The sequence below is a fragment of the Engraulis encrasicolus genome, chromosome 5 (assembly GCF_034702125.1).
Source record: "Engraulis encrasicolus isolate BLACKSEA-1 chromosome 5, IST_EnEncr_1.0, whole genome shotgun sequence".
In the NCBI taxonomy this organism is placed as follows: domain Eukaryota; kingdom Metazoa; phylum Chordata; class Actinopteri; order Clupeiformes; family Engraulidae; genus Engraulis; species Engraulis encrasicolus.
In genome coordinates, this window is record NC_085861.1 from 25,385,903 (window position 1) to 25,398,324 (window position 12,422).

The 12,422-nt window shown below is 44.1% G+C and overlaps 1 protein-coding gene across 1 annotated transcript in view; it reads right to left on the reverse strand.

Moving 5' to 3' along the window:
- Positions 1-3,380: 3,380 nt before the first annotated feature.
- Positions 3,381-12,422, reverse strand: part of LOC134449189 (exostosin-1a) — a 74,919-nt gene continuing 65,877 nt past the window's right edge. The window contains exons 7-11 of the mRNA XM_063199010.1: positions 12,292-12,387; positions 11,344-11,433; positions 10,839-10,999; positions 9,364-9,535; positions 3,381-7,221 (exon numbers count right to left, since the gene is read on the reverse strand). Of these exons, the coding sequence (XP_063055080.1) occupies positions 7,036-7,221; positions 9,364-9,535; positions 10,839-10,999; positions 11,344-11,433; positions 12,292-12,387 (705 nt within the window). The 3' untranslated portion in view covers positions 3,381-7,035. The remainder of the gene's footprint in view (positions 7,222-9,363; positions 9,536-10,838; positions 11,000-11,343; positions 11,434-12,291; positions 12,388-12,422) is intronic.

Genomic DNA, 12,422 nt, shown 5'->3' on the forward strand with positions numbered 1-12,422 from the left:
CTGCCAGTAGGCCTAGGTCTGTTCATGTTCTGTGGAATTATGGTAGGTCAGATACCAAACGCAGACACATGAACCTTGTGTTATTTTCCACTGGACGTCCCTAGAATTTTGGATTTGGATCTACTTCTCAGAGCACATGAAAGGCACACAGGGCTAATAAGATATATATATATATATCTTATATATATATATCTTATATATATATATATATATATATTTTTTTTTTTTTTTGTATAAGCAGCAGGTTGACTCACTTTAGCCTTAGGCATAGGCTACTTTGTCATCGCACCAAACATACAAACATATTCATATTCAATCACCCTGGTTCAGAAATTTCAAAAACACTGTGTGTGTGTGTGTGTGGGTGTGTGTGTGTGTGTGTTTGTGTGTGCGTGCGCGGGTGCGTGTGTGTGTGTGTGTGTGTGTGTGTGTGTGTGTGTGTGTGTGTGTTTGCGTGTGTGTGTGTGTCTCCAAGGTAGTCTGGTATAGCATATTAAAGCAATCAGCAACCTTGAAGCGCCAGTCTTTTCACACAAATGGAAGTGCAATAGTCAATCTTTTCTTTTCACAGCCACAGCTACAATGTGAGGGCACCTTTGTAGGCCTATAATGGAAGAGAGACCATATCAAAGTGCAGTTGTGACACACACTGTTGACACACCCAGACTATTCATCCCCTTTCAATATGTTCCGGAGAAGATTGAGCCATATGAAAGGAATGAAATTCTATTTTGGCGAGGCTATACTCATCATGTTGCACAGCAGAGAGCAGATTGTCGGACAGATTCAACATGTGGAATGGCCAGTTCTGACTGTGATTTGGCACAATAATACATGTGCTGTGTGAACAAACGCCAGAAATGTGGATTGAGGGTTGAGGCAGACTCACTCAGTCTGGTGTTTTTTATTTGAGGAAAACACAGTTCATGTTTGTGAAAGAAGAAAGAAAGAAAGAAAGAAAGCCCATTGGGAAACTCCAACTCCCATTGTCATTGTGACACAGCACTCCACAGCACACAAGTGAACACTGCACACTACGAAATTGCATTTATGCCTCACCCGTGCAAGGGGGCAGCCCTCAGTGGCGCCCCATGGGGAGCAGTGCAGTGGGACGGTACCATGCTCAGGGTACCTCAGTCATGGAGGAGGATGGGGGAGAGCACTGGTTGATTACTCCCCCCACCAACCTGGCGGGTCGGGAGTCGAACCGGCAACCTCTGGGATGCAAGTCTGACGCCCTAACCGCTCACCCATGACTGCCCAAGAAAGAACACTCTATATGACCCCCCACCCCCCTCTCTTTCTCTCTCAATGTGGAGTGAGTACGGTAACCCCACAACTGTTTGGTTTGACTTTTCTTGCCTTTCTAGAGCATAGCCACACAATGCCTCACTGTGTACAGGAGTTATGAAAAACATTGACATCTTGTGTTGCATACAAAGGAATTGTATTGTGTGAACGCTAGTCAAGCCGTGTTCGACCTATGGTAGCTTGTGACAGCACCATTTAATATTTCACTTTAGTGAGTGTTCCGAATGTTCTGTAAATGAATGTAATGTAAATGTCAATTTGAGAGCTGCTATACAACAAGAGCTATTCAAAGCTTAAAATCTTACAGTGTTTTTGTTTTGTGCCCCCTTAGAAACTATTAAACATATTCACTGGTAAGGTGACAATTGTGAGGGGTGCTTAGAGGCGCTTGGAGGATCAGTGATGAGTGATCATGTCTCTTGACAGTTTTTCACAATAGAAGAGACGAGTATACTGGCGGGGATCTGATTTCTCCACAATCTTATCTGATTCAATCTTCCCAATAAATACACTATCACTCTGCAAAATGTGACGATGCCAAAACCACACACACAAATTACTAATGATAAGTTAATGGCTCTGATTTGAATCTCGTTTAATTACCGTGCCTGTGGCGCTATCTCAGCAAGAGTGCTGTTATCTCTCTGTGTGTATGTGTGCGTGTGCCTGCGTGTGTAACAAAAGACTTGAGCAGTTTCACTCCTTCAGTCAAAGTGGAACGAGCCCATGCTCTCACATATACCGTATATTAATCCCAGACAATTTTGCCCAGGGCTGGATTGGTAATCTGGAAAACAGGGAATTTCCGGGTGGGCTGACAATCCTCAGCCACAGATGCTGTTGGGCTTTTAGCATTTTCTTGGAGACACAATTTAGAGAGGGGCATGAAAAAAATGGCTGGGCCATTCTTTGCTTTGCCATAGCCTGTCAAACACTGCACAGACATGGCTGCCGCTGGCAACATGTCCTTTGGGGGATGAGTACACATGCTCTTATTTAAGCATGTCTAAACTTAGATTTTACCCTCACAGCAGTTGATTTACAAGGGATTTTGGTGAGCCAGGAGGACAGCCAGGGGAATTTTCCGTGCTTGGCAAAACCGAACATGCACTGATTTCATTTCAGCCCTTCTTTTCAGTGGAAGGAAGACATAAAGGGGTGAAGTCAAGTGTAGAGCAGGCCTGTAAGGTGACACACAACACAGTAACAGAATTATTATAAGTCTCATGAAAGAAAAGTGATGATCCACAATTACCCACTTTTCCATCTCATGGGTGTCATGTTACAATTAACTAACTGAATTTATATTATGTTCAGAGAGCTTGACTTGAATAAATGTTCATTTGTGAAGTTCTACACTACATTTTAGAAAATCACCCATCTTCCATATCTGCATGCGTTTTTATCTCATATTATTTTACTTTCAAATTCTTTAAACATTGCTACGTTCATTCCACTGCTGGGAACAGAAGAGCACCGATGTGTATACTTTCGTCTTGCTTCTAAATGTGAGATATGCAAATGTAATTTCATCAACCAATTCCCATTTAAATAAATGGCAACTGTGGTTGCACCTGGCCCTGCAATGGCAGAAGAGCCCGCAGCAACTACAGTCTGTTCATATGGCCCATGATCTAACGCTCCGCCACAGACACTGCGAAGACACTTTTCCATATTCATGAGTCGAGTCTGTGGAGGTGTCTGTACAGGGCTGGACTGGCCATCTGGCATACCGGGCATTTCCCGGTGAGCCCTGCACCCTCGTGGGCCACTATTTTCAGAAATGTAAAAAGAAAAAAAAATCATAATATATATATTTTTAAACATTTCTGAAAATAGGGGCCCACGAGGGTGCGGGGCCCACCAGTGAGTCAGTTCTGTGCTGCTAATTATGAGGCGTCCCTTTTAGCCAAAAGTGCCCGGGCCCTATTTCTCCCTCAGCCCAGCCCTGTGTAGGCAACTAGTTGATTCAGACTTGGCACATAATAATAACAAGCATGGGATGAGTGATGCATTATGCATGAGATACACAAGCGTTTAAACACCGCACATGACCACAGGTGTACCAAATATTTGTTTATTTTATAAAATCAATCTTTAAAAAAAAAAAAAAGAATATTTTTTTTCTATTAATGTTTTAAACTCTGCAAAATAAAAGACTGAAATGACAGGAATCTTGGGTTCTGTGAGGAAGGTAGCCAGAAACAAAGCAGAAACAAAAACCAGTTCAGGTGAATGCAACACTGAGCATTGTGTTGGACAGAAACAAAGGATAGCCACCGAGAAGTATTCCTACAATAAGAGCAGGAATGTCAGTCAAATTATTCCAGTGTTAGACGAGGTACACTAAAAAAACACTTATGTAATGGAGAAATAAAACACTATTCCAGTCTGCAAAAAAAACAACAACAATGAGAGTTGTTCTTGGCATTAAAGGCAAAAAAAGAGAGAGAGAGAAATGAATACAAATCACAGAAGTGTCTTTTAATCAAAGGCACACTCAAAACATCACTTTCAGGAATTCAGCACAGTAACAACCAGCCACAGGCCTACAGCTCCAGCTGCACTGATACAGCACTGGGCAGCACTCCTGTGCTTTGACCACTCATAGTGAAGATGCATGGGCATAGGACCTCAGGATACCACAATATCAGAAAAAAAAACATATAAAAATAAAAAGAAAATGTTGTGTACTTTGTTCCTTAGTCCCCTTGTTCCTTCGGCCACGTTATAGTTCACAGCTGATATCTTCTGGGCACATGTGTCTTCATATGCCTTGGGCTAATACTACAGGGCAGGAGGGGTCAAGTCTCAAACATTGATAGCATGTCATCACACCCTCACTAGAAATCTCACACGCAAGAAATTCACATCACTGTTTTCCCCCATGCTATTGCTTTGCCTTGTTTGCCGTTGGGTCATTGAGGAGCAGCAGACTTTTTTTTTTTCTTTTTTTTTAAGCAAAACAATCAATAACTCGTAAAAATAATACCATAATGCAGTGTTGTGGCTTTTTTGTGTGCTTCAACGTGTAGCTGGAAATGTGAGAAGGATGAGAGTTTTTGAGGGAAAAATATCTAACGGTCGGCCATTGGCACAATATGCTGCCAATGAGGGCAGTATTTAAAATGTAACGGGATCATCATGGGACATCCAACAATGCAGCACTTTGAATTCGCATCACCCTTGCTGTCTGCTTGGCTAGCCAGCTAGCTAACTAAATTAGCCTCAAATGTGTTTAACCTGTTTTTTTGTGTGTTCATTTCAAGAGGTGATGACTCACCCTTGTGCCATCGTACGATTTTTTTTTCTTTCTTTAACCCCTCCCTACAAGCCAGGCAACAAGTGATTAAATTACAAGAGATGTTATGTTACAACCATGTACAATTTCCCCTTGGAAGAAAATAAAAAAGTTTCATTAATATACATCTATGTTCCTTTTGCAAAAATAAATATAGCAACAAGTTTAGATATCTATTCATAGTTATATATACACTCGCGCGTGCACACACAACACACACACAAGATGGGACAAAAACGGCCTTGTAATTGCAATTTGTTCAGTAAACTTTGAGAGTGGGGCACGAGTTAATCTATTTTACTGTGTATATGTGTACAAGGCATTACACAGTCATACATAAAGTGACTGAAGGAGAATATAAGTCAGTATTGAGGAGGAAGGGAAAACGACAAAATACTAAAATGCTGATTTCTGAAAGAAATACTCCATTTGAAAGAGAGACATGGCTCACCCACAGGTTGAAAGGCAAAAGTTGCCAAAATGTAAAGAGTTGAAACAGCAACATGTTTTGTTGCGCATTATAATGACTGGGCCTGTGTGTGTAATTCCTGGGGGAGGCTTTGCACAATAAGGCTCATCGATATTTCAGATCGGATGGCACAAGAGAAAAAAAACAAAAAGGTCTCAAATGCGGCATCCATTTTTCGTCACAAGACATTCAAATACCCGCAAGCCAATTTATAGAGAACATTCTTGGACTAAAGTCTCCTCGCAGTACAACCACAAACGGTCCAAAATAGATGCTTGGAGAATTCGACGAAAATGATACTCGCACACCAATCAGAATAGAATCACTTAATTATGCATGTGATGCAAATGCATATCTCATTTCAAAGAAGTGAGTAAAGAATCCTTCCAAGGCTCATCATCACCACGATAAACAACCTTGCCCTTTTGCCAGGGAGCATTCTTTGAAGATGCCATTTTCTCATTTGTTCTGTCCTTGTGCTGTTGGTTCAAAGATGGGGGGAAATAAAGGATTGAAAATGCTGAACTTTTTTTTCAGTTTTGCAGGAACATCTCTTTTTAAGCCGTGCAGGGATTATGCCAGACAGAGCACACCACCTACAGGCGTTCTAATACGTCATGTTTCCCCCCTGAAGCATGGCTAGTGTCAGAAACTGTACTTGGCAACTAGAAGGAACAAAAAAATAAACGTGTTTGTATAGACTAAGGGCCCATTTGTAGTTTCTTTACTACAACGTTTCTGTTGTCAGTCATTATAGGGCGTACTATGTGTATACCATGGGGGCAGTCAACCATTACAAAAATAAGCAGCAAAGATGACGGGCTTTAACAGCTCTGCATCCATCTCTCTTATGCAATGACCCCTTCTAATCTCCCAGAACCAGCAAAAGATCAGGCACTGTTTACAATGATCACCCTCACAGATCCTCACAGAGAACACTGCATTACAGTATAATCCAAACAAAACCCAAAACAAAAACAAAAAACAAACAAACAAAAAATATATGTATATAATAAAAAAAATGAACCGCTTGACAGTAACAGTTTTGATTCTGCATAGAACATAGAGAGAGTTGGATTTGGGTACTGAGTGGGGGAAGAGAGTGTTTAACTGTGCCCTCTTCTGGAGTTGCTGTGCATTCTGATCGCCAGAGCAGTCTTGATCGTGCCATGTTCTTCGCCATTCTCCATGCCTGCTCCTCGGGTTGTCATTATCACTGCGGTCATTGGCGATGCATGTGCATGTGTGCGAGTGTGTACACGTGTCGGGTGTGAAGACAGACGATGGTTCTGTCTTCCTTATGCGATATCAGCAGACGAGGTGAGAAAATTACTTTAGTAACGCACCAGTGTGGAGAAATGATACAGCCGACACACACACACCTCAGAACACCAAAAACAATTGTTTGCATATGGATGAAGAGCTTCCAGGCATTCCTCCTTGTTCAGCTCAATATCAACAACCTCTGATGTTTGATCTGTCCCAAGACCAGTTTAAAAGGTGGAAATTTGACGACCGACCCAGCCGCCTGTGTGTGCACCACTCTCTTGATTGGCTGTTTCCATCAAGGGGAGGTGAGCACTGCCGTGACTGCCCCAACCTGCCCTGTTAACCACTCTTTGGAAACCTTCCTTGTTTTACCTCCTTTAAAAAAAAGGCAAACAGAGAACCCAAAGAGTCTCATTTCTCACCCAAACCACCATTTTCATAGCGTGCAGGAGAGTGTGACATGAGAGCCATGTCACACCAAGCCTTTCCTTTCTTTAACACTGATGGGAGAGTGAGGGTGGTTTGTGGAGGGATCGTTTTAGGCCAACCCCAGGCCCTTGTCTTTTCTGCCCCCCACCTGCAGAAGAGCAGGCCGACCGATCAGCTGACTTGACTGAATCGGGCCGTCCGATTAGGAGTTTACGGGAGCAGCTGAGCGTGGTGTGATGGGGCGGCTAGACTAGACTTAGAGTCTCTCGATGTCTCTGTACTTCTTGCGCAGGATGGACACCTGGTCCTTGAACAGCACGGGGTCCAGTCTCATCTGGGAGTGCACCAGGGGCATGCTGCCAAACCAGCTGGCAAATTTGTTCATGCAGGTCTGCCTCTGGGCAAAGTGGTCCGGGTCCGCCCAGCGAGAGCCTCTGGACGTCTGCACAGAAGAGAAGGGAAAACGTCCATTTAAAAAAAAAAAAAAAGTTTGTCGTTTTAAAATGAACTTGACCTTTTACAATGTTATATTCAAAACAAAACATAACAAAAACAGGATGATTAAGAAAATGTTTAAATGTACATTTTACAAAACTAAACAACCTAACAACAGGGGAATGCAAAGGTAGATAGTGTTTGAAAAAGTCACTCCTCCACTACGTACTGTACAGGTCGTAATTCATATATTTAGCCATTTATTTTTTCCCTCCTTCTCCTTTTCCCTTCCCTCTTTTTTGAAGAAGAGGAGTGACAGACCTCCTGGCTACGAACATTGAGCTACAGGAACCTAAACGTGCACTCTAAATGAGACGCCACAGACTCAGACTCTAGTTGGCATGCCAGTGAGAGCACCACCCACAACTTTGTTGTGATGGTCATTCAATCACAGTTCACTTATTATATTAAACAAGTAAACCTTCGTTTCAGTTGAGCGCTAAGCCGGGTGTCCTTCAGTTGCCACGGTTGTCTGTGGTGATACCTCACCACACAAATCAATGGAGGGAATGTTTATGAGCATTGACATTGACTTTGTGCACTGTGTGCACTTTGAATTGTAGTGTGTAGGCAGGCTTATGGACATTGCAGATGTTAGTGGTTGGGTAAAAGGCAGACCCAAGTGTTTTCAACTGCAGTGGAGTGTACACATCCAGGAAAAATACATAATATAATACGACAGAGCAGAGGCTCTCTATATGAAAGCCAGGATATTACAGTACATGAGACTGGCTGTATGAAACCCAGGATATTACAGTACAAAAGACTGGGTATATGACCAAACTATTAGAGAGGGCTGGTGGTCTTTTTTTATGGACGCGGTCTTTGTTTTGGTGTGCTTGCTGTGTGATCAGTGTTCATACTGTAGAGAGCAGAAATTGTATGGGTATATTGTATTTGCAGCGATGCAAATGTGCTGTCTGTGAAAAACACGAATAAAAAGAGGGCTGATGGTCACAAACTAACAGCCAGATTTATTGTATGCATGTGCGCCTTTCATTCTGATTACAATAGCACAAGGGGAATCATATCAAATCAACAAACAGTATGCTACAGCAACTGTCCCTAAGTAGAGCCGACGTGTGTAAAGCGGCCTGTGTGTGCATCAGTGTTTAAATCCAATACAAACACTTTGCAATATCTCCAGCAGGGAACGGAAGCTGCCACATCTGCTGAATGCGTCGGGCAGACACCAAAACAAAAGATGAAAACAATGCTGGGAAACGGTTGGCTGGGAAACAATACATCTCATGTCCTGTGTTTGCTGCCCGCGTGGGAGTTTGACAAAGAGACAGAACTCCACTCCTGCCTACACAAGCTTACGGGGGAAACCGATTAAATCAAATAAATCAATTCGTAACTCGTCATTCGGCCAGGCAAAGAGATAACAAAACTGCATATGGACATAAAATGGAGCATACATTAAGCTTGAGGCACAAGAGAGCGCTTGCACAAGTGGGTTTATCTTCCTGCAGCTTACCGCATATTACCTGCGCTCGTTTTGAAAATGAAAGTTCATGACTTGAACGCCATCGGCTTACGATCGTTTTAGCACAGAGACGATTTGCTGAACAGGTTCTGTTTGAGAGTGATTCCATCTGCATTTTGGCAATTGCTAGGCTACGGATTAAAGACAAAGTGCTGCAGTAGGATGGTTCACTCAAATAGAAATCCACATACTGTAGCAGCAAGCAGGCAGGCAGACAGAGGCATCGGTAGACTGAGGGAAACAGAGAAATATTAAGGGCCTCTACACAACGGTTCCTATAAAGTGCGGAGCACTGCTCTGCCAATGTTCGATTCCACCGTTCTCCGTACAACCCCACACACTAGCGCCGATGTCCCTGGATGTCCGCGGATGACAGCTGCCGATTACAACACAGCTCTGAGCCACCCCTTGTTTAGCCATGCTCTGCTGTGATGAAATTGACCATTCATTGTTTATAGAACGTCACCAGGACAAACTGACTGATCGATAATTAGTGAAAAAATTGTGACTATAGAGACAGATTGGCAGATAGACGGAGAAAGAGATAGAATTGAGAGAAAGAAAAGAAAAGAAAAGATGGTAACAGAAGAGCTGCGTCACCTGTCCCATCATGGTCTCCTTGTACTGCTTCTTCTGGGTGACCTTGATGGGGGGCATCCTGGTGACGGCGGACACCAGGAAGTTCATGAGGATGTCTTCACAGTTGGACAGCTGGTCGACCATGCCCTTCAGGCTGGCCGGCAAGTAGCTGGTGTACAAGTAGTTGTAGTATCTGGGGAGGTGGGTGGGAGAAAGGAAAAAGCCATGTGGTGAGCTAAGATCTAAAACCCTTCTCCTGTATGCAAACTAAAACACAAAAAACCTGATATTAGACATGACCATGGCCAACCTAGTATTTTGAGGCAGGGTTGGACTGGTAATCTGGCATACAGGGCATTTCCTGGCGGGCCAACAGTCCTCAGGGACAAATGCTATTAGGGTTGTTTTTTTGTATTTATTAACCCACTGGCACATATTTTAGATAGGGGAGCACAAAAAATGTATGCAGAGATGATTGAATGAGGCTATTGTACATGTCTTGTGTCACTATGTTAGTGTTTCTACTGTGTGTGTGTGCGTGTGCGCGTGTGCGTGTGTGCGTGTGTTTTGTCAATGTCTTCTATATATGTTTAGTTTAACTGCACATTGGAGACCGGTCAAACGCAATTTCATACTTCTGTGCTAACCCTGTTACGTAGATTTTTGACAATCAAGTGCCCTTGACGTGACTTTTTTTCCTCGGTGCTCATCAGTGTAGGGGCTCTTCTGAGGCCCTCAATACGCCCTGAAGAAGGCAATGAGGGCCGAAACGCGTAGGAATTGTGGTCATATAAAAAAAGTTTAAAAAAAATTGTAACCTTGAGTGCCTCAGAATGTCTCCATCTGCTGGACCATGTAAGAAAGTAAGTAAGTAAGTTTAATTTATAAAGCACATTTAAAAAGCAAGAACTGACCAAAGTGCTGTACAGTGTCAGACTAAAATACTAAAATTAAGCAATACTACACAAAAGATACAAAAGGCCTTCCACAGTGAATAAAAAGGCAAGATAAAATTACATGGATAGAGAAAAATAAGTAAATAAAAATAAGGGGAAAAAACAGAAAAAAAGATGAAACTAGGGAGCAAAGGCTAATATGTAGAAATGAGTCTGGATTTAAAAGTAGTGGTTGTAGGAGCAGATCTGATGTCAGGGGGCAAAGTATTCCAGGGACGAGGGGCTGCCACAGCAAATGCACGGTCCCCCCTGGTTTTGAGGCGGGACCGGGGAACGTGGAGGAGACCATTGTCGGCAGATCAAAGGGACGTGGGAGCGGAGCATGGACATGCATGCCTGACCTGGTCATCATCCAGCAGGAGCGAATAAGCCAGTTACTGACTGTTTCTAAATGTCAAGTGTTCTAGTCTTGGTAGTGTGGGAAACGCCCAGTGATTGGATACTCTTTGGTGAACTCCGCAGAGTATCCAATCACTAAGCGTTTCACGCACTACCAAGGCTAGAACACTTGACATTGAGAAATGGTCGCTGTTTATGTACCTGTGGTAGAAAGCAGCTCCTGTGAGCACCATGGAGTAGTCATTGGTCCACTTTGAGGTGTAGCCCCAGCGCTCTTTGTTCTGGTCCCAGAAATGGCTGCGGGCCGGATAGCCCACAATCCTCTCCGGGAAACTCTGCCATACGGTGAAGGCGAAATCCACCTACACACACACACACACACACAAACAAACAAACGCATGAATAAAACATCAATGCATGGCTGCGAGCGCAGCCTCTCCCTCTCTCTACCTCTCCATGTCTCTCTCTCTCACATACACACACACGCACGCGCACACACACACACACACACACACGCACACATGCACAAACGTGCCGCATACATGCACATGCATGCACACACACGTGTACACTTCTACATTAATTCAAATCAATCATACATTGCCTGCCCTACACCATGCAACCTGTATGCAATCAATGTGAAATGCAGTGAGTCGATGTGAAGGCTAAGGTAAGGGAATATCTTGTTGGCTGCTCTTCGACATACCTCGGTGGTGGACAGCACTGTGTCTTCATCCAGACTGAGCACGGCGTCAGTCGCAATACTGTCATAGGGTAGGAAGCGGCTGCTCATAACCTGCATTAGAAATGAAAAAAGGAACACCATTAAAAGGAAGATTGGGACAATTTTTAATATTCAGGGTTATTTTGCAAAAATTTATGCCTCACAATCGCACATTTTATCTGTTCATGAATGTTTAACGATTAATACATGTAAACTAATATTTACTGGTCTACAGCCAAAGATGTCTATGACTGGTAACTGTAAGTGTACGCTTTCAGGTCATAATGAATTCTCTCTCTCTCTCTCTCTCTCTCTCTCTCTCTCTCTCTCTCTCTCTCTCTCTCTCTCTCTCTCTCTCTCTCTCTCTCTCTCCTCTCTCCTCTCCCTCTCCCTCTCCCTCTCCCTCTCTCTCTCTCTCTCTCTCTCTCTCTCTCTCTCTCTCTCTCTCTCTCTCTCTCTCTCCCTCCCTCCCGGCCAGCACCGTGGTGGGTAGCCCTGCCATCATCAGTCACGGGAGCTGACGTTAAATAAAGTTAATGCCATTCGGCCCTTAATGATGTGCCAGAAACCCCCGCGGGGCTGGGCCCCCCTCAGGTGAGATTAGGTTGGATAGAGGAGAAAGGGAAGGGGAGACTGGGGGATAGAGGAGGGCAGGGGAGGGCAGGTTAGGTGAGGCAGGCGGGTAGAGGAGGGGAGATGAGGGGCAGTTCAAAGAGGGCATGGTGGGTGAGAGCTGGAGAGGGGAGGAGAAGAAAAGGTAGGTGAGGGCAGGTGAGGGGAGGGTAGGTGAGGACTGGAGAGGGGAGGAGAAGAAAGGGTAGGTGATGGCAGTAGAGGGGAGGAAAGGAGATGGTGGACGAGAAGAGAGGGTAGGTGAGGGCAGGGGAGGGGAGGAGAAGAAAGGGGAGGTGAGGGGAGGAGAGGGCTCACCTTGCTCTCGCCCTCGATCACGATGACTGGAACGCCGGTGGCTGGCCAGCGGTGCTTTGCAGGCAGTGGCTTGTCACAGTTCCAGAGGACAATGATCTGTAACCACAGCATGGAGGAAAGAGGGAGAGAGA